Source organism: Anas acuta, chromosome 6 (assembly GCF_963932015.1).
Source record: "Anas acuta chromosome 6, bAnaAcu1.1, whole genome shotgun sequence".
In the NCBI taxonomy this organism is placed as follows: domain Eukaryota; kingdom Metazoa; phylum Chordata; class Aves; order Anseriformes; family Anatidae; genus Anas; species Anas acuta.
In genome coordinates, this window is record NC_088984.1 from 39,296,043 (window position 1) to 39,318,940 (window position 22,898).

Below are 22,898 nucleotides of genomic sequence, written 5' to 3' on the forward strand. Positions count from 1 at the left end.
TTAAGAGAGATTGTATCGTATTACTTAAAGATTTAATAGCTATTATTTGCTGGTGGTCTTGCATGACTTGTCATTTCTTAAAAGTATACTTTATTATCCACTTTTGACTCTAAATAACAATATTACTGTAAAGCTTTAAAAAGTACCCAAAACTGCTTAAAAGTATATGAAAATACCAAAATACCTTAATCATATTGAAGAATTAACTAATTTGCAGACACTACGCACCAAAATAACTTGTTCTGTGTAATACATAGAAATTAAAACTTACTGTTCTGCCATATTTACTAAGCAAATGGGTACATTTCACTCAGCACTAACTACCTTATCCTAATATGACTTCCAATATACTTCAGCATAATTTAAATATGTGAAAAAAAGAGAACTCATTTTTCTGGTATACAATTTCAGTTGTAAGTTTGCATTAGTACAGAGTCCTTTGTACCTATTCTTTTATATTTTTTGTTTTAAGTATAGTTTTTTTCCTTGCATTGTACAACAGCTTCTAGTGTTTTTAGAATGCCTGGAGTGAAAAATACAGTAGAAAACAGCTTTTTGGCAGAATGTCCTCTGCAGTGTTTGGAATTAACATTGGCTAGATACCCTGTTTCAAGTATTTCTTATGCCCTTAGGCATAAGCAAAGGAGGGTATACTATCTGTTTTCAATACAGACAACAATATCTGTGTCACTAAACAGAAAAGCAAAAGTGACGAATTTTTAGTACCACTAGACACTTATATAGTGTTACTTCCACTGTGGAGAAACTGGAAAGTTACTTTAAGTAATTTCACAAATTGCAGGTTTATTTACAAAAAAAAAAAAGGCTTAAATATAATTTTTTTAAAGTACTTTTACACAACTTTTCTTGGTGAAATTGTAAGTTTTATTTTAGAACCAATAAACATCTGGTTTTCTGGCAGCTGTACTGTTCAGTGTTTTTACATCTCTGCATGACATTGTTCAAGGCCCTTCTCATTGGTGTATTTTTTACTTTATTTGGACCAAAAGATGTAAAATACACTGACACAAATCTAGTTTGGCTGACAAACTAATGCATTCCTCCACAACTTTTTTTAAATATCATTTTGTTTATTAAGAGTTTATTGTATATTACTGTGAGAAACACTTTAGTCAATAACAGGATCAGGCAAGGATCTCAGTGAAGTAGCAATTTTATTCATGATTGCAATGGTGGGTGTCCCACAAGCAGAAGCGCACCTACTAGTAACACAGTGCAGTTTATATACTTTATTTCTCGATGACTGGGACCCTCCCCTGTTCCCCATTGACTGGATAATCCAGGTAATCCAGGTTCACATACTATCTGATGCTTCACAGACAACACATGGCCTTCAGTTGCTGGCCTGTTAATTTTCAAATTTCTTTTGACTTCTTTTTCTGTTTGAAATGGTAATGTTTCTTCGCTTACCTGACTTGACACCATGATTTTCGCCTAATTGCTCTAAGGAGTCTGGTTGTCTGCATTTTACAAGGTCACCTGCTAAGCTTTCGTATCACTTTAAGCATATCTCAATACCAAGTTCCTTACCTTTAAACAATGTAACTGAAAAAACATTTTTATTCCCACATTACCAACATTTTACACAGATATATATTGGGCATGTTCACTGTTACACTGAAATCGTCTATGTAATTTTCATATATTTATGAATTAAGATAGTATCATTCAATGATTTAATAGGCAGACAGCATTTTAGTCACTGACCTAGGCTGTTGCCTTAATTTAGGATGAACATATTTTGCCAATGTTGTAGAATATACAGATCTCTTAATAATTATACACGTTCTACTCCTATGAAGATCTTTATTTCACGTGTATAATAGTAACCTTTCCTGGAAATAGACTACTTCCTGCCAGCCTCAAAGACGGAAAAAATATAGAGGTAAACCTTACTCATCGGAAAATCTACTTAAGCCGTCTGCGGTCCAGGTGCGTACAGACTACGAGATCAACCCCCAGCCCCTTTTCCTCACAGTGTTGCTCCCCCCCAAGGACCTGGAAGTCATTTTGTGCTTAAGGGCGGGGGCTGCGCGCAGGTGACGTCTCCTGTCGCTTCAGCTCGGCCGCCATTTGAGGGTGGGCAGAGTTTTGCGCAGCGCTATTTGCTGCCCTGAGAAATACTGCGAAACAAAAGCGTAATCTTTCATTCGCTCGCCCCAAAATGGCTGGAGTCGCGAGAAATCGTAAGGGTTGACGAACACGATTCGGCAGATGAATAATGAGGGTATAACGACTGAAACCAGTGCCATTGTCCCTCAGCAAGGAGAGATCTCAGCCTTGAGCAGCGACTGCTGCTATCTACGCGGAGGGGTGGCTGTAGTCGCTAATAACCTTAAGCATGAGCGAAAAGCACTTGAAAAAGTCGTGCTCTGAAACTCGAATGTGAAAGAGAAAGAGGAGATACTACGCAGTCAGGATTTCCTCTGCCGCCCTACTCGAAACTACGCCTGGTGCGGGAGAGCGTGTTGCTAAGCCGGCACCGCCCTTCCCCCCTTCTCCTCCTCCTCCCAATGCTGAACCTGGCCCCGCTGGTGTAGATGAGGCATCCCCGGCGCGCTTGGGTGCGTTATACCTTCACCTCTTCCTTTTCCTCCGTACTTTTTCCTGCCTGCGCCTTCAAGGTAGGCGCCCCAACCCACTGTCCTCCGGCATCGGGCCCTCCCCCCGTGCCCAAGCCCGGGCTCTCTGGGGAGCGGGCAGGGCTGGCCTTCGGGCGGGCGGCCGGGCTGGGCCGGATGTGGAGAGCTCGCAGCAAGTGGGGCATGAGCCCGGCCTTGCTCGTGAGGAGAAAGGGAATCCCGACACTGCCTTTTTGCTTTGCAGAGCGGAGACTCCTCTTTATTTTCCAAGAGTGATTTAAATTGACGTAGTTAGAAAATCTGCATGAACTCCCTAGGGTAAAGCCAATTTTATTTTGGTTGGTAGTTTGATTTTTGTGTGTGCGCGTTTTTTTGATCCTTTCTTTCTTTTTTCCTTTTTATTAGGAGGACTGGGGTGCTAAACCGCTCCATTATTAAATGGAAATTTGCATGGTCACTACTACTTTATACCTATAGTTTATGACTTAAGCCTAATCCAGTAATAAGAAATGTGAAAGTTACTGTGGGATTTCCCTGTATTCCCTGGATATCTCCTACCATCTCGTACTCATTCTTTTACAGGAAATACTTTAAAATTACGGAGCATGCTCTGAAGCATTTAACATGGAAAAATGCTAGATTAGACGGATTCAAAATGCAGCTAACACTATGGTTTCACCATCTCTACCTCATCAAACTAAACAGAGTGGAGAAAGCACTAAATATAGCTGTAGTACCTGCTGTAGTAAAGTAACTGCCTACTCTCCATCTCGTGTAGTGGCTTCCACACGAGCTCATCTTGTGGAAGAAACAAAGAGGAGCATTTCCCAAATAACCACACCCACTGATGTTATATATCCTGTTTTTGTTGCTGTAGAGGTTATTGTGAAATGTTAAACAAACGCTGTCTGAAGTGATAGGTTCACTGCAGATGAAGTGTAGAGTATGAAATGGTTCTCAAATTCTTTTGAAAAACCTTCCCTCTTAATCTGAGGCATGATAGATGACCTTATAATTAATACAGGTCACTATGCTTTGCCTTGCTAATCACACCGGTATTTGTATGCTGTGCAATATTTGTGTTGCGATCATGGGAGCAAAGGTTTAAGCGTGGCGTTAAACATCAAAGAGTAAAATTGCTTGAGCAATGTATACACCTCCAGTTGTTAATGCCAGCAGGGAGTTAGTATATCCTTGCATGTCTTTGTGTATGAATTTTTAGTATGTTGTAACTTGCTGCATCTTGGGGGAAATAAAAAATCTGGACCTCATTTAGTTTCAGTTCTGTATGAATTGTGGCCAGTGTGAAAAAGTTCAGAAATAGGAGTGTAATTAAATTCATTAGCTTTGTAGAAGCAGATTAATATATCTTGTTTGTCTAGTGTGGAATGGAAATGCTTTGTGCTCTAAGGAGTAAATATGTTTGTTTATAGTCTCAGGTTTATCTTTAAAAAATATTTTAAACCTTGCTTACCAAGAGTCAAAAGTCAGTGCAAACTTTGACAAATAGACCCATCACAGAGGTGGTTTCCTGTGCAGTACATGAGAAATTCATCCACAGGTGTCAATTCAACTTTAAAATTGTCAGTTCTGTTCAAGAAAGCCTCAAAATTAATGAAAACCAAAATCTGGTATTTAAGTGCACTTTGTACTAACCTCCTTGAGTTTTTCTCTTAGTCATTTTTGGGGGACAGGAGGACTGATGAGTCACCCTAGAATCAGCGAGACTAGAATAGAGAGACTGCAAGTATTTCCCAGAAGAGTTCTTTCTTGGAAATTTGGGGTGAGAGTGAGTTAAAATAGCCAGACTTAGAGAAATCTGCCCTTTCATCAATTATTTTCCTTCACTGTGCCTGGATGTTTCTTTCAAGTACAGGAAAGAAAAAGATTTTGTTGTTGTTCCTTGTGTAGGCCTTTATTCAGCTGCTAATGTTACTGTCAATATTGGTGGTGGTGTTTGACTTCAGCTATTTGGAATGATGCTGGATCTCTTTTAAAATGAGAATGTGTAATACTCGTGGTAGTTTTTTTAACCATCTTCCCACTTCATAAGCTTCGCATTGAAACACCAAATACAAAAATATTAAGTGTTTTCTTGCAGTGATACTGACAAATCACGTGCACAAATTCTGTTTCAGATGCTGAAGCACATCATTTTGCTCTGTTGTTGCCCATTTAGAACCCTATGGGGGGAGTGAGTGCTATTAACCAATGATTATGTATGCACAGTTGTTATTCCTTGTATTTGGTGCATCATTACTGGTTCACTGGATTTATGGATTCATACAGAAGAAAGAGGGATCCTAGCTCATTTTTTCTTTTTTTTTTTTTTTTTTTTCCTTCACTTTACAAAACTTAAGTGTTTGTGACGTTGATATCTGACCAATAGCAAATGAGCTGATACAATCAACTGTTTAGAGACCATCACTGGCAAATACTGGTTGCAAACTATTGTGTGCTGGATCTGGATCAGTGATAGAACAACAATCAAATGACAGTTCTTCAACGTTCTTATGGATAAGATTGTGAACAGGTAAGAGAGATTCAGCACTGGAAGTATTGATCAGTGTTGTGGTTTTTTTCTTCATAATGAGCATGTGATTTATATAGTGGAAGCTCACAAAAATAAATTGTATTTTTTAAAGGCAGATCATTTTTAGATAATACAACTATTAATTTTTCGTGTTTTGCCCCTCCACACACATGCACAACTCTATTTTTTTTAATATTTTTAAAAGATTAGAAAGATAATCAATTAGAGTTGTTTAAAAAATAGTTTATCTGAGATTTCTGGAATGGCCAAAAGAAGTGGCATTTCCATCTCCCATTAGAGTGAGTCACACGTATGACTTACTCAAACTCTTTTGAAAGTCCTGGCTGTATGTACCTGGGAAATGCTTTCATATGGGAGGGAGGGTATCTACAGCCTTGTTAGTGTCAGCTGTTTTTGAAAGCTCTGTGCATCTGAAAATGAGTCCAAGTGGCCTCAGTTACATTTTGAGGACTACTGCAAATACATTCTGTCTCATTTACACTGTGGTATGTAAGTGTATGAAAAATCCACTGCAGTCCGCTGAACTCCATGGAAAATACAACTCACTAAGATAGGTGTAGATAAAGAGAGATTTTGCCCTAGGAACTTGAATTTGGTTTGCTCTTTCAGTGGGTAGTGGAACCCATTCTATGGGTTTAGTTGAACTCAGCTCTTACACATTTTCTGGGGAAAGTCAAGTAAGGGTATAGATTTTTTTTTTTCATTTCAATAGCATTGGGAAAAAATGCTTGTAAGCGAACTCATACACGTAATGCATGGACACAATATGTGACGTTGTTAATTTTGACTTCCAAAATGTGTAACTAAGGGCGGAAACTGCTTTAAAAATGTTAACCAGGTCTTAGCATCTTACAGTGTATTAGTATTTGAAGCCATATTGGCTTTTGTTTTACAGAATGGTTTACACAAAACTGTGCAGTGTAGTAACTGGACTTCTTTTAAGGATTAAGATTTATCTTCAGATTGCTCATTTAATCTTTCTCTGTTTAGGTAATGGGGATCAGAGAAGGATAGAATTTGCATAGTTGGTGGCAGTGGAAATTGAGCATAGCACCCCAGTTATTTTGTTAATCACAAGGGTGGTTTTTCTTTCTTGTTTTGAATTTTCATTTAAATTTTTAGTATGATAAAATACAAATGTCACATGAAGAAAAAGGTGGCCTGTGGCTTAACTATATGAGTTAACCACTTTGCATACAGAAGGTTGGATTTTTTTCTCTGTGTGGTTGTGTCTTTGACATTTGTGAGCATGGAGAGTGCTGGGGGAACCCTTAAAACTCCATTAATTATTCAGAGTGGAATCACTTTAAATGATACTAATAACTAAGACAATCAATCCATTCCTGGATTTGAAGATAACTAATGTGTAAATATATTGTAAATATTTATTTTGTCTTCATTTAAGGCAAAGTGCCTACTTGATAACATTGTTTTTATATGTGGTTTGCTTGTTGGTGTTTTTATCATCTTGGCTACAATGTGTGGTTACACTACCTCTTAGCAGTCAAAACACTTCCTGAAAATGTCTTAAGACTTCAGTGCAGAAAAGGTAATGGTGGGCAGAAGGGTGGTGGGTTGTTGGAAACGGGTCAGAGCTTTAGACTTGTATTGCAGTGGAATTTAACTCTTATTTCCAGAAGCAGTTGAAATACTTACACTCATCAGCAAGCTGATGACTTTTGTTTCACTTCCTATGGAATTTACAGGCTTGAATTAAGGTAATTTTACTTTAAAAAGGACTTCCATTTTTTCTTACCAGCATGACCTACCAACTACTTTTTGTTCTGTAATGAACAGCTGGGAGAACCCCTTGAGAACCAAAGGTCTGTATAGACTAAGTTGGCCTTTTAGTTGTAAGTAAAGGCTGTCAGATAGGAGAGTTAGTAGTGATCTTGTGTAGATTACTGATTTTAGAGACTTCTAATTCTCTTCCACAGAACTACTTCTGTAAAAATGCATCCAGTTGTGACTGAACACCAGATAAGTGCTGTGGTAGACATGGACTTCGTGTCATGTTGGCTTTCTGTTTAAAAGACAGAAGGCTGGCACTTCTAAAGGGACAGTGACAAAGTGATGACCAAGTGCCAAGTTCCAGCTGTCCTTATTCACCAAATTGTAGAAGAATTGGATAAAGAAGAAGGTGAGATAATGGTTTTCCTTTGCCGAGACCTTGTTCCTGACTTGGCTACTGCTGACCTGAGAGAGCTTTTGATGGCTTTGAATGAGAGGGAGAAACTCTCTCTTCCTGGATTGTCTGAGCTGCTGTACAGAGTTAAGAGGTTTGATTTGCTGAGAAGGATCTTGAAGACTGAAAAAATAACAGTGGAATTTAACCTTGCCAGGAGTCCCAGACTTGTCCCTGATTACAGGTACCTATTTCAGATTATAAAGCTACTGTTATTTTCAAAATTCATGCGTTTGTGTGTTTGTGCACTTCTTGGTTTGCTTGTTTTACTATGTCTTGAACGTAAAAGAAAAGCAGACATGCACATCATACAAGAGTTAAAATGAAAAGATTGTCTAGTTTAATCCCTAAAGTAAGCCTTAGTAATTTGTTAAAAGTAATGGCATTATAAGCATCTATCTTTATGCAATTTGTATATGTCAATCAATTAAAATCATAATGTTTGTATAGTTCTAGATTAGTAGAATGTGGGAAAAGTTGGGCGGTTAGACAAAGGTAGAATTTTCCTGAAAGCTAAACTTTTAATAATGCCTCAACTTTATTTCAGGGTACTAATGGTAGAGATTAATGAGAATCTGGAAAAAGAAGAAGTAGGTTCTCTTGTTTTTCTACTCAGAGATTATGCACCTCGTATGAAATTGGCAAAAGATAAGGTAACATCTTTCTTCTACTCTTCTTTTCTTAAGCAATAAGAAATTGAAGTAAAAAGCAAGGTAGCTAGGAGAGGAGACCGTACTACAAGGGGTAGTGAGGCAGGAGTAGATAGAGGTCAAGTGTGGAAGGAGTAGTTGCTTTTATTTCGTTTCCTTTTTTTTTTTTTTTTTTAATGCAAGAAAAGAAGCTAAAGAAATGGAGAGAACAGTAAAGAGTTTCTGTAGTGAATGGTGTTAGTGTGAACCTCACAGGCAGAAGGCAAAAATAAAAACCTTTCTTCAGTGTTACTGATCTGAAAGTTCAAATATGTAGAATTTCAAACCAATAATAGTATTAAATATATCTTAATTTATGACAGCAGTTACTATGTTTGTGCTCTCCTGTTCTGTTTCATTTACAAAAGAATAATTTTAATTTAATAATATTGTCATTCTTTAGATGCTTGTACTTACAATATTTGTTCTGAGTGCCCTGAGAAAGCACAGATTCAGTAGAGAAGATTCAGAAAGCTTGACCACTGTGCACAGAACACAGAAGGCTTCTGTCATCTTTTTTTGAGGGTGGTTTATTTTGTTTGGTTTGTCAGTTGGTTAGTTTTTACCAAAGAAGGAGAGAATACCTGCAAATTCCCCAAAGCTTTTCTTACCTATTACTTTGTGGCATATGAGGTGATGTTCTGTGTGTCTGCCTACATAGTAACAAGGAAATGCGAAACTGTTCACCCAAAAACTTAGATTTGCTTTTAATAATGTCACTTTTTAATTTTTATCACTCCTGTGATAATACTAAGAATTATTGATATTTTTTCCAGATAATCCCTTCTTAGTATTTAAGCAGTAATGTGCCTAGCTCCTGAATATTACAACTTTTACCACCTGCCCACATTATTTTCTGGATTTCTTTTTGGTAATAGAAAACAAATTACTGAGATACATTAGGGCTTGGGAGAATGGCATGAAGCTGCGTCAGAGCAGGTTCAGGTTAGATATTCGCAAAAGGTTCTTCACCGCCTAGTCAGGTGCTGGAACAAGCTCCCCAGGGAAGTGATCACAGTACTAAACCTGTTGGCATTCAAGAAGTGTTTGGACAACTTTCTCAGAAGTAGTTTGATTTCTGGTTGGTCCTCTGTGGAGTCAGGAGTTGGACTTTATACTCTTTGTGGGTCCCTTCCAATTCAGGATATTCTATGACAACAGTTTGTTTTTCTGTTGCTGTTACAGAGTTTTTTAGCTCTAGTGATCGACTTAGAGAAACTAAATTTGGTGGCTCCTAATCAGCTGGATCTGATAGAAGAGTGTTTCCAAAGTATTCATAGGATAGACCTGATTAAGAAGATAAAGAAGTACAAACAAGAAGGTAAAATGGTATTTTTGCACTGGTTAGTCTTGGTAATAAGGATCAGATATGCTCTTACTAAAGATGAAATTACAAGTCAGAGTATTTGCATGCAAGGGTTTAGGCTTTTCAAACAGTTTATATATCACAGCGTATTTCTCTGTGTCTTTCTGTTAAATTTTCAGCTTTTATGTCCTCCGTTCCTTCTCAGCCAGTATATGTAAATGCACTTCAGGCATCTCTCCCTAATCTCAGTCTGATTGATCCTCCTTACAATTCAGAAGTAAGTATACAACAAATCATGCAGATCCTTTATTTCTAAGTATTGCAAGACATTGAAAGGGGATTCATCTTTGCAGAGCCTAAGGAATGACAGATTGCTAGTGACAAGAACATTATTTCCTTTATGTCTCTGGTTCCTGTTGTTTGCTGGGTCTAAGGCCTGATTTAGATTTTCTGACACTGGGAAAGATCTCTTTTAGGAAGCCTTTGTGAATTTTTTCCTATTAGTTTGGAATATGAAATATGTATCTTAAAAGCTTTTTCTACTACTTTGGGGTTTTGCTTTGACTGTTCTTTGCAGAACACAGTATTCTTCTTCCTAACTGTGGACTTTGCAAAATCCAGGGAAAGTAGCTTTTAAACTTTGTTAGCAGAAGGTTATAGCTTACTTTTTAATGAGAGCTTTTCAGATGTTGTGTTTGTTTGTTTTAATCTAATTTTAACCAAAGTCCGTCAACATACCAAAAGTCATCCACCCAATTACTTTGAATCAAATCCTATTGTGTGCAGTACTTTTTATGTTTGGGTTAGATCTGATGTTGTAATAACGTGACCTTTCTTGCAGTCTTTAGCCTTACATAGAAATGTTTTCTGAAATACATCTAATAAATATATATATGTATAAAGCTTAAATACAAAACAATATTGATGCTATTTATTTTTACTAACAAAGAACAACATTGTTTTCCAAACTGATGGGAAAGAGTATACATTGACTTTCCATATTGTGATAATACTATTTTAATTTCCTCTTGATTTTGGTGAAAGTTCCTCCTTGCTGCTATATAGGAAACAAAATTAATATCTTCAGACTTTTTGTTATTATTATTTATTATACTACTGTAGGGAATAAACTTCCTTTGCTGTTCCTAGAAAACTGGTAACTTTTTAAAGACAAAGGGTTTTTGATTTGCTTTCTTTCCTTTTTTTTTTTTTTAAATTGTTGTTTTGTAATTCTAAATAGCAGATAGATTTGAACACGAAATATGTAATTCTTTTATTGAGGAAGATAAATATTACTATGTTATGCTTTTGGAAGATATAACTATTTGTTCTTGAAAGACGATGAAAATACACCACTTTCTTCATTTTAGATCCAGAACGTGAACAAGGAAAAATCACAAAATGGACAAAGCTTTTTTCAAGGTAAGAGCATCTTACCTAATCTTTGCTAATCTAAAAGAGAGAGTTAATTTCATTTATTGAAAGAGTGGTGTTTTTTTGATAGCTGTGACTAAACCAGTTGATGTTACCAGGAACAGAAGATATTTTGTACCTCTACAAACTGGGCCTTGTCTTATTATTTGTTCTTGTATTTGTTTTGCTTGTGCTGCCAGATTTTAAAACTTCCTCAGAATTGTTGATGCTGTCCACCTCCACAACTTTTTAACTGAATAAATAGTTTATTAATAAAGTTATGGAAGAGGTTGTCTGGCCAACTCTGGAAGCCAGTGTAGTGCATCTGTGTTCATTAAGTTTTGACAAAGCCAGGAAGTTGTCCAGCAAATACCGTGTGTGTGTTGACTTTTAAAAGAATAGCTGACAGACTTCTCAGCATAGGAGAGAGATAGTGTGTTTGTTTGCTTGGTTTGTTTTTTTCCTCCTAGTCACAAGTAATGTAGAACGCAATCCAAGTAACATGTAAGAAGTGAAGATTTTTGTTACTTTATCAACATCAGTACCATACACAGAAACTGAGGTCTAGATGAAAGAGAACTTGACCAAACTAGATAGGCTTCTTTTTAACTGATCTGCTGTTAAAGAAATATTACCATTAACTATACATTGAGATTACTTCTGTGTGTTTTAACCACAGAAGAACCAGTCCACATGTCCATTCAAGAATCAGGACCAGCGTCTCATAAGGTAAGTGCTTATGCATATGTATGTATGAAAATGTAATAAAAACCTCTGTAGGTGTTTACCTGAGTTCTCTTTAGGTTTCATTTCCTATATTTCCTGTAACTGCATGTAACAAGAACAGTGTGTACATCCATATCTTCCTTGGTGATAAAGAGGTTCTTTGAATAGCTTTTGCAGAAGATAGTTTTAATACAAAATACTTGCTGACACAAGATAATACTGCAAGCAACAGTGTGAAAAAAGCATGTGCACAAAGAACTGCATATTCATGAGCAGAGACTAAGTCAAAACCTGTTTGAAATCAGACCTCTTGCATTAGAAATTACAGGGCTTCTTTCTGCATGGTCAGTATTGTTCTTTAATTCTCTTTTACGCCCTTGCTCTCCAGATAGGAGAAAGATGTGCTTTGTGTATTAGTAGTAAGGATAGTAAAAATAGTAGTGTTTTTTGCTAGCTTTGCTGTATGTCAGGAGCAGGGAGTTACCTACAGCAAATTGTCCATCTCTTTGAGGAGAGATGGATTGTGTAGAGTCATTGCAGGTTTTTGAGGAATGAGGAGGCTTCATGCCTAATAAAATTAAACTAATACACTAATAATATACTAATAATACGCTAAAAATATACTAATAATATACTACTAATAATACACTAATAATTACACTAATAAAATAAGGAAATTGTTTCTCTGATGATTAATGGCTGTTGTACACTTGAAGAACACAGAAATTCTCTACATTTGTCACTTCGAAGAATACAGAAGTTAAGCCTGTACATGAAATACAGAAAAAACACGAATCTGTGTCTCCTGAATTTTTGTTGCATAGGTAAAACATTAAATTCCAGTAGGTAAGCTTCTGCTAGGTACTCTGTGGAAAATTTACAAAATGTGATTGAATAGGTTGGAAGTGGTTAAATTTGACAAAAGAATCAAGTCTGTAACTTGAGGGAGTGACATAATAACTTGGTATTTGTCTTTCACTTTCCTCAGGTGTTCAATGATCAGTACAGAATGCAAAGTCAACCTTTAGGAATATGCCTGATCATAGATTGTATTGGTAATGACACAGGTAAGTCTCTGGAAATTGAAGTTCCTTATCCTATTATTCTCAGATAATTGTAACAATTTAGTAGAAAGAATATGATGTCTGTTTTCCAGCCAGACAAGAGCAATGTTGTCTAAGATAGCTAATCTGTCAATTACAGTAAGTCTTCTAAAGCGGAGAGTTGGAAGGCCCAACCTGAGAATATCTAAATGAAAGAACTTATAAGGAGATAGAAAGGGGGGAAAAATGATATCCAGAGAGACAAATAGAATACTTAAGCTACAGTCATACAGCAGGTTAGTGGCAGAGATTATGAAGATGATGTTTCCTACCATTCAGCGAAACAAAACTGTTACTGACTTGAAGAGTAATCATATTAAACACCATAGATTTCGAATAGCTGAAGGCACGTGCTTCTTTATTAATAATGCACCTACTCCTTTGTTACATCTTGCACTGTTTACCTGAAACTGTTATCATAGTTTTAGAGGGGAGGGAAATCTGTGTGGTTTTTTTTTCTTTCCTCCCAAATTAGTTTAGGGAGAAAAAAAGGGGAAAAAAAACGCATCTAGAATTCAGGGTAGTCAGTGCTGTGGTTAAAAATGAATTTTTCTGATCTCCTTTGAAGAATCCAAAAATAAGATCCTCGCATAAGCAAAAAACAACTATACCTTTCCCACATCCCCACCCTCCTGAAAAAGCTCCCTCTCTAGGTCACTGGAACACAGTGAAGCCAGAAATAAAAATTTTGAGAATGTTTGCAGATTTTTTTTAATAGGTTAGGCTAGGAGATGTAGGGGAGGAGGGTTTGTGGGCATATCTTTTCACTTTCTTAACTAATGTTCCAAGCAGACAGACCAAGTGCTATTATTGATGCAGTTATTGAAGAGAAGGGGGTGCAGAACACAAAGTAAAATTTTACTGTCTGCTTGATAATAGTATTTTAGGTAAATTATTTAAAATAATAGACTTAGTTTGCCCATAGAATATCAGGAGCTAAACAGATTCACAATCCTGCCACGCATGGAGACAAGGGAAGGCACTGAATCCACTTACATGCAACTGGGAAACATCCTTTGAGATCTGTTTTTCTGTCTAAGTTTGTAAATTACCTCTTTTGCAAAAGGGGGGAGGGGAGAACAAAATGTGTAGAAACTAAATTGTTCAATCTAATATACTTCTTCACTTCTACTCTCAAAAAAAAAACAAGGAATTATGCTGACTTTTCCCCAAGTAGAAAAGAAAAGAAAAGAGAAGAAAGCATTTCATTTCTTGCCAAGGAATGAAATATTGGGTTGGGATTCTTGAGATCAAAAATTTTGCTCTGTCCTATTGCCTGCTTCTGTTCTTCTCCCCTCTTCTCACTTTCATGGTAGCTTTAGTGAATAGAACTTTTGATTCAAAAAACTTACGCAGCCTTAATCTGGAAGGCAGCATGGTATAGTCTGGCCCAGTACAAAAATAATTACTTAGAGTTCTTTTTCTTAAAAGTCAATGCAAAAAAAAAAAAAAAAAAAAGTACTGCTTGAGAAGTGTTACTGTAGGGAGCTTAAGAAGACATAGGAAATTTAAAAATTGCTTTGTTTGGAAAATCACCTCTTTAAAGTTCTCTAATGGGATGTGAGCATGTGCTGAGCTGAGTTACTTAATATTTCATTATGCCAGTCTTGAGTTTTTAAATGAAGCAACATAGAAGTAGACAGGGCACATGCACTTCAGAAAACAGGAATTAAAGAAAGAGCTATGTCAGTTCACAGTCAGACATAAACGAATTTAGGTTTTCTCTTCCTCTGAAGACACAGACTTTTGTCACATGCAGTGTACTGTGTAGACTCCTTTGCAGTAATTGCTATAAAACAGAAAAATGCTCATGAATTAGAAATAAAATGTGCTGTTCTTGTGCTTGTATAGGCGCTTTAGTACTTGCTCAAGTAAAGGAAGTAATAAATGCGAAGGAGGAAGATCCTGCTGAGTGGAAATGATAAAAATAGGCCACGTGTTCAGCATCTAGCATGCTAAGTTTACCTTTAAATCATGGCTTTGCTGCTGTTGTCCCAAAACTACTCAAACCAAGTCTTGACATGCCTCAGTCTCCATACATGTCTGCATTGCATGCAGAAGGAATTAAGCCTCTGCATGTTCATGTCTCAGATTTTAAATGTTGCCAATCCATCATCAGCATTTTAACATGGTAGAAAGCAAGACTTCACTGAAATACATTACTGTTCTAGTAAGATTCAGGTGAGGTGCAAGGTGTGACATTGTTTAAAGGAATTTCTAGAAATGTATTAACTACTTGAGATTTCTGGAGTCACTTCTGAAGTCTGAAAATACCAAAGAGAGAGAAGAGGGCAAGGAGAAAGTTTGGAATTGTATCTTTGTTGTGCATTGGATTCTGTAGCTATCGCAGGATTTAATATGAGGAAGCTAAACTAATGATAAATGATGTAGGAACAAGGATCACAAACTTGAAAATGCTCAGTACGAGCAATGTGAATTCATCAGATATTGATAAAAGTTGAAACCAAAATACTCCTTTGCTGTTTTTCAAATGGTTATTGGCTGCTCTTTTCATTTCCATTTAGAAAATAGTTTTTATCCTTATGTTATAAACAAAAGGAGAGAAGGTTATTTTTTTTACATAGATTGGGGAAAATCCTCAAAAGTTGCTGGTGGTTGGTTGGGGAATGATTGTTGATCTAGGGGTGCTGCTACATGTAATCCCTTGTTTTCTCTCATCTCAAGGTAAAACTGCTGTATCTCAAATTTTTACCGTGTATAACTTCTGATTCATTGTTAAACAAAGATAGCAGCTCTAACAGTTTCTTGGGTGTATTATTTTTAATTATGACACAGTGTATGTGTGATCTAAAGTTATATACCAAGGCTTGTATCTTTCTCAGTTTACGTGAGCACTAGCGAGGTAACTGAATCCGAGGAAGAGCACTCTTGTTTTGCCTGTGTACTACTGCCCTCTAATGGATTTAAGTGTTTCATCAGGTATATAACTCCTAAACGGTACTGAGTTACTTCAGGGTAGATACCTTTGCAATTGATCTGTCTTCCACCTGAATTTTCAGAGCGTTTTGTTTTGTTTTGTTTAAAGTGTATTTTCCTTTCAACTTCAAAAATATCCCAGACGTTTATTTGGATTTGGAAGTATTTTACAAACATTTTGTCAAACTAACAGAACTGGAACAAAACCCAGTGGTTCCTGTTCTTTACCTTGCTATAATGCAGAGTTTGTACCTAGCCTGTATTTTACCGAGGTAAGTTAGGACATGTGTTCTATGTTTTCACTGTGTGTTTCTTGAGGAGAACAGTGTGGTAGTGTAATTCCTGCTTTGCTGCCAGTTACTTCTGAAATAGCCTTTGCTAATTAGGGATCATTAAACATTTGAAGTCAAGGAACAGTCTAGTTTCTCATGCCTGTAAGGCATTTTGCATAAAAGTGGTACTTCTTATTTCCTGTCATTATTATCAGAAACACTGTATAGGCAATGTATACATGGTTTATATTAAAGATACGATGCTACAGTTATAAGTCATAGTAGTAACTTGTGGTTCTCTGACTGCATAGCTAGATACATGTGGTTTTAACCAACTTGCATCTGGTTTCACTCCCATATTAATAAATATCCAAAGTAGTTATTCAAAGCATATTATACTTTCCTGCAGCAAAAGTTTAACACAGTTTTAACATAGATTTAATCTTGTTCTTTTTTGGCTGCCTACAGTTTTAATTTCTAGCATATTTTAAAGAGTTCATAGTTGAGCATTTTATTCCTGAAAATGCTATTCTGTCACTGTAACAGACTTGTTACAGTTTTCCATCTGGAACTCATGACTTTTAATTTGATTTTATATAACAGTAAGCATAAGTGACTGCAGAAGGTTACTTTTTGACTGATGAAGGGGAGCCTCTGTTCTTTTTAATCTAGTTCTGTATATTTGTAATAACCATTCAGAGTAATTTTGGAGAGTTAAAAAGGTGAAACAAACTTCCCACGCTATACAATGCACTCCTTATGATTTCAAGAATGTTCTGTGTGAAGCATGTTCTAATGTCTTCTCTTGCTTGATATTTTAAATTCTAGGAACCTGGGATATTAGCTCTTAATGAAAACACACAAAACTCTGTGGAATTAGGAACAAATTACACACTACATAATAGTGTGTTTGCTGTCAAGATGTGCATAACTCATGTTAAAGACAACATGCATATAGCACTGTGTATGTAATGTACTGTGCAATCAGCATCAAGTACTCCTGATTTTTGAATTATTGTGATGAAATAAACATCCTATTTCCGATACTGAAATACTGTAAATACTGTAATTCTTCTGGATAGTTGCAACTGAGCCTTGGTATGCTGTGATTCAATCACATCTTGCTTTTTTCAGATGTGCTGGAAGAGACCTTCAGAGGCTTAGGCTATGACGTTCATTGCCACAGACATTTAGATATGGATGCCATGAATGAAACGTTGCTTGAAGCTGCAGGGTTACAGAAGCACAGGAATTGTGACAGCTTCGTTTGCATATTGGTCAGCCGTGGAAGTCCTCAGAGCATTTTCTGTACAGACCAGACTTCTACTGGATTTCCTTTGGAACAAATAAAGAAATACTTTATGGCAGATTCATGTCCTGAACTCCGAGGAAAACCAAAGCTCTTCTTTATTCAGAGCTATATTGTTCCTGAAAATGAGCAAGAATGTACTAGTCTGTTGGAGATAGATGGAAATGATGATAAAATGATTGCTAATGCAAAAATCCCTTTGAAAGGCACAATTCCCCAAGTAGCAGACGTCTTTTGGAGTCAGTGCAAGGTGGATGTGTCTACAATAGAAAAATCTCCAACTTCGTCCTCATATTATCTGCGTTGTCTGGCTGAGCTACTCCGTAATCCTCATAAAAGGTAAATAAAACATAGTAAAAAAACTTTTTCTAGGGCATCCTACTGTCCTAGAGAAAGAGATATGTTAAATTTCATCCTTTCTGGTCTTGCAAAATGCCTTTGTGATGTGTCATGTGTTAAAGGACAAGTGTACCTGGTCCTGGAACAATGTCACAGGAATGTAGTCTAGAGTGGGAGTGAGGTTTCTGATTCTAGAGGGTAAAATAAGTGTGTTATGGCATGAAGGCTTGTAGAGTGAGAAGGGAAGAACCTGTCCTGGTATATCATTACTCTAGTGTTTAGTGCTTTAGGCAGGATTTGAAATCTTCCTTTTCCAAAATATGAGGTGCACACTACGCTTCTGTCAAATTGAGAATTGCTTCTTAAATCATTAAGAATGATTTGCTTGCAAATTAAGAAGTCAGTGTTTGTTTGTTCAGGAAAAAGGCAGTTGAGAGGGGAGGATTTTGTCCTTTGTTTCGATACAATTCACCCATGCTTTAGGAAACCACAAGATTGCCAATTTATAATCTTGAATTAAAACTATCAGAAGACATTAGTCTATCTAAAGAGGTTATCAAAAGAGATCTGAGCAAAAATCAGATATGCTTAGATAAATAACTTTAGCAACAGTGATTTTCTTTGTATAACTGACTTAACGGGGAGCTAGCAACTGCTTTTCAATGTAGTTGCAGGTTAAGATTTAGATCTTCTCACAAACCCTTGTAGGGAAATCACAGGTGATCATGATGTCAGCATAACCATTGTCACAGTGGTGATTTGGTATACAACAGATTTCCAAAGTGCATATTCAGCTTTGTATTTTAAAGGTGTAACATCTGCAATAAAGAAACTTTCTCCTTGTCGAGTCTATAGTTATCTTCTACCTTGTGGATTCTTAAAAAGTATCTTGATTCCTTGTCTAATAAAAAGCTTTTACTTTTGTTGCTGCAGGAAACAGTCTATATTGGATATCCATACGGAACTGAACAGAAAAGTCTATGAATGGAATAAGACCATGGACCCAAGCCAACAATACTCACTTCTGCTCCAGCACACACTGAGGAAAAAACTTTTTCTTTCTCCCACTTAACCGCTATTGGAAAGAATATGTTTGAAGTAGCTGAGAAATGCTTACCGTGATCCACATTCACCCTTACATTAATTGCATATGTATCTGAACTGCCTGTTGCTTCTAAACCCAGTGATTTAGAAGCATTTTGGGTTGTTAAGGCACTAAATTTTGTATTTTAATACAAAGGCCTCTGAAAGATTGGATAATAATGACAGCTATTGCATAGACCAGCAACAGACCGTACAACCAAATGCAACAGGTAAACAGTGTATAAAGAGCTCTAAACTGTATAGTTGGGTTTTCTAGGGGTTTTATTGTTTATATTGTTTATATTTTAGCATACCTCATATCAGTGCAATCTAGGCTCATATTTTGTTGCTTAAAACAACCAAGCCCGTGCAAAACATTGAAATTCAGCATACAAACTGTTAAAAATTGACCAGGTACTTATTCCCAGCACTTAATAATGAAAAATGTGACAGGAGAGGATGCCTACCCAGCAGCACCAGTTCTTTGGTAACAAGTTCTGACTTGTGTGCCTCCACAGACTTCAGCAAAACATAAGGAAGAGAGAGGTGGTCTTTTAATTTGGATTCTATCTGTCTGGTGTATTAGAAGCTGTGATTCACCCATAACCCTGTGTCATCACTACTGTCCACAGCATACAAGAGTTGTATGTTAATAAAAAAGATGGTCTGACAGGATTTATGCCATTTTCCACTGATGCAAAATGAGTCTACATTTGGCAGTGTTTTATGGTTGTCTGTGCAGTTAAAAAAAAAAAAAAAAAAAAAAAGTGGGATTGTGGCAGATGCTGTGTAGAAGCTGAACCATATTTCACATATGTGGCACCAGGCATAGTTGTAAAAGTACACTGGTTATTTACATTTGAACCAAAACGTAGTAACCACTGCCTTAGGTTTACCACTCCTCACACACATAATTTTTGCTTAGGGAAAAGGATATGCCGTCTTCAACTGATTCCTTTTTTCAAGTTGCCCTCATCCCTCTAGAAAAGGTAGGAGTGAAAATTGTAAAAAAATTTTTTCTTCAGTGGAATAGATGCTTTACGTTAAAAGTTCAGTTGACCTGAACTTTTTTTTTTATATAGACAATTGAACTTCAGTTGTCTATATAACAGTGAAACCTGGATGTGTTGTGTTGAAATCCATTGTGGATAAATCTATGGCATTTTCTTCCCTACTTAAATAGGCTAATTGCAAAGTTTTAATACTCTATTATAGTCTCCTATGCAGAAAAAATAAAATTAAAGGCTTTGGTATGCCTTCCTTGATTTCTAGTGTAATTACACCATATGTATGCTAGTTCCTTGAGCAAAAATACGGCAAAAAGGTTAATTTGCTAGTGCACCTGCATATTATTTGAGCAAAAAGTAGGTGTGCTTTTTATATATCACTTTACCAGCAATGTTTTTCATCATAGACCAGGTCTAAAAGATAGCTAGCAGTAGTGCATTGTTACTAATTACAGTAGCCATGGCCACTAAACTTACTCTGGTAGCAGTGACTTTTTTATTCCTCAATATTATGCTGTACTTCTGCATGTTGGCTTGATGCTGTTTTTAATATCTTATTTTTTTAAAAGAACAATCTTCTTATATTTAATTCAGGAAAAAAAAATCAAAATAGTTTTCAGGTAGCTTCTATAATTGAAAATAAAAATCACTTTTATTTGGCAGAAGAGATATCTAAGTCTTGTAAGCACACAGGAGCCTTTTTCCTTGTTGTGTGATGTAGGCTCAGTTTCTTTCTGAGACTTGGTTTCCTAAACTGCTGGTTGATGAAGATTTTTAGAATGTACCAGGAAGAGAAACACACTGAATAGGCTTTACGTTACAATCTTTATTTAGCCATCTATACAAAACATTAAGATCACTATATGTATTTATTTATATTAATATATAATTTTGTATAATGTATATAAAGTATGTTTTATAACAATTAAATCTTAAAGTGGCGTCTTTTTTAATTTTGTGTTTTGTTTTATTTACATGTTAATTATAGAAAGTGAATTCACAGTTGTGATAATTTTTTGCACAAATCAGAAAAATACTCTGGCCGTATTACAAGCCTATGTGCACCGTACTTTTCTCTTTCCCCTTCATAAGCTATAGTGTCCTTGTTAATTAAAGTATATGGAAACTTTTTAATAGCTTTGAATTGGGAATTGTAACCCAAAACTGTATCTGAAATTATGGGTATGTGTATTATTTGTTACTATAATTTTATGTAATTATAAGGCATAGGAGGAAAAATGATAGTAAATCAACTTTTTCAAAATCCAGAGATTCTCTAGAAGCTTGTTCTCTATAAGCATTAATGTAAAAAGTATTAAATCAAATTTCATGATGTTATAGATCTGGAAATAAACACATCATAGCAGTGATGGGAAAGGTCAATTCTTCCTTTCGGTTTCTAATTTGTAAGAAAGTGCCTGTTAAACTGGTTCTTTCCATACACTAATTCCATATTGCTTCTCTCTTTAATGATAGTTTGTGTCTTAAAACTATGTTCTTCTGTGTTACACACACACACAAGTAAAGAACTTACAGCTTGTATGTGATAAATAATAAAAATACATTTTTAACTGAATACTTTATAACTGACTAGCATACAATACTGTATAGCACAAGTATAATTTTGAAACTCTACCTTTGCTGATGTTTATGAGGGTAAGAAAAGGATTATCAAATGACAGATCTGCTATCTTAAGAATTCCTGTAGTGGGTGGTAAATGAAGCAAATGGTATGAAACAAATACAGACTCTTCTGTGGCTGTAGAAATACGGTGTGATTCTTAGTTGTCATCTATATGTATGTGATATTAATAAACGAGATTCCTCTCAGAAATTCTTTTCTCATTTTCCTTACTAGCCTTTACATGGTACAAGCACTTCTGCCTTATAGACACCAGATGCAGGGAGAACGGAACCAAGAGGAGGCAGAGAGATAAAGGAAAGAAATACTGTAAGTTCAAGTAGAAACAAGAAGGGGAATGGTAGGGAGAACCAAGAGAAGGAAAAGTACGGAAAAGAAGATTTGGAGGAGAAATGCAGCATGAATATCAGAAGGAGAATGAAGATAACAGGAGAAAAGGGAGAAAGGAAGTACATGTAAGAATAATAGTGAATATCCTTGCAGGATTTTACTACTTTTTTCTTTATTTATGAGCGTTTGAGTGATGCTAAGCCTAACTACTAAATGCTGCTGAATTTACTACTTACTAAAATAGTAGCAATAGGATATATTCTGTTTCTGAGAGTTTTGTGACAATGTAGGTCTATGCTGGGGATAGAGGTGTACATGCTCTTCGTTTTCATGTATAACAAAGTAAAGTCCATATCTGCTTTCTTAGGAAATAGAGGAAGAAGTACTATTTTGAAAACTGTAGAGACCCTTGTAAATAATCCTTGCAGTAAAAAATAAGGAGTCACTTTGCATTTGGCCACTCAGATCAGAAGCAGTCACAACTATTTAATGACCAAAAAGTCATGGGGATTTGTGTATCGTGCAGCATTCATGGATGTCATACTGAATTTTTACTCTGGTGTCTTGACCTAAAGTAGCTTCTTAATCCATAGCAGTACTCATTCTGTAATCATTCATCTAAGTAGTATTTTATTGCCTTGACATCTCATTCAAGAGTGAAGACTGGGTAGTGAAAAGTAACATCAAAGTAATTACTTACTGACATGCAGGAATTTTGTGATGTCATTTGTTGTCTGGCAGTTCTCCCATAGATTTTTGTGCTCCCCTATATATGTGGTAGGGACTTTTTGTTCTTTCTGCAATGTGCATCTAATATTCAAGTCTGGAAAATGAGTGGATGCAGGGCCTGGGTGGCATCAAGCTGTACATGCATTGCAGATGGGTAGGTTGAATGAAATGTCAATTCATTAGCTAAAGAAAAAGGGGATAAATTAATTCTGTTTTTAAGCTGTTAGCACAGGACCATAAAAAGTGATAGACATGCTAGTGGAATTTCATGGTCATGGGCTACCAAAACATCTAGTTTCCTGAACCTGCTGTTGAACAAGGGGAAGCAAACCGTGCCACCTCTGCTTCTGCACTGTTTCTGTGTGGAACAACGCTGTCAGACTCACTGCTCCATGGCAGTTGCAGTTCCAATTTCTTGATAGCTGAGAAGGAAATTCCTTGTACTTCTGTGTGTGCTGTATATATGGAACGTGGAAAAGAGAATTGGTGAATATAGATGATGCTTTTCCATTGTTTCAAAAGATGTAATGATGAAGTAGGAGATTTTTTGTTGTTTTACTCCGGACTTAAGTAGTAGCATGATTTTTCTCAGCTACCTACACTGATATGACTGAGCCATAAATGTAGTTTACTTTGTATTATTACATGAATTACAGTGTATGCCAACTCAG

General features: G+C 36.2%; 1 protein-coding gene across 9 annotated transcripts; it reads left to right on the forward strand.

Moving 5' to 3' along the window:
• Positions 1–1,277: 1,277 nt before the first annotated feature.
• CFLAR (CASP8 and FADD like apoptosis regulator) lies at positions 1,278–21,360 on the forward strand. 9 transcript variants are annotated; one of them, XM_068686671.1, is made up of 12 exons: positions 1,278–2,585; positions 4,964–5,136; positions 6,917–6,980; positions 7,095–7,526; positions 7,890–7,995; positions 9,217–9,352; positions 9,517–9,614; positions 10,708–10,759; positions 11,430–11,479; positions 12,465–12,543; positions 16,923–17,436; positions 18,370–21,360. In XM_068686671.1, exons 4-12 carry the CDS (start codon positions 7,231–7,233, stop codon positions 18,506–18,508), a joined length of 1,470 nt encoding a protein of 489 aa, XP_068542772.1. In that variant the 5' UTR covers positions 1,278–2,585; positions 4,964–5,136; positions 6,917–6,980; positions 7,095–7,230; the 3' UTR covers positions 18,509–21,360. The 9 variants fall into 9 exon arrangements, with proteins under 9 accessions (XP_068542772.1, XP_068542774.1, XP_068542770.1 ...); XM_068686669.1 differs by lacking the exon at positions 6,917–6,980 and having other exon boundaries at positions 1,279–2,645; XM_068686668.1 differs by lacking the exon at positions 6,917–6,980 and having other exon boundaries at positions 1,279–2,585.
• The last annotated feature ends 1,538 nt before the right edge of the window (positions 21,361–22,898 follow it).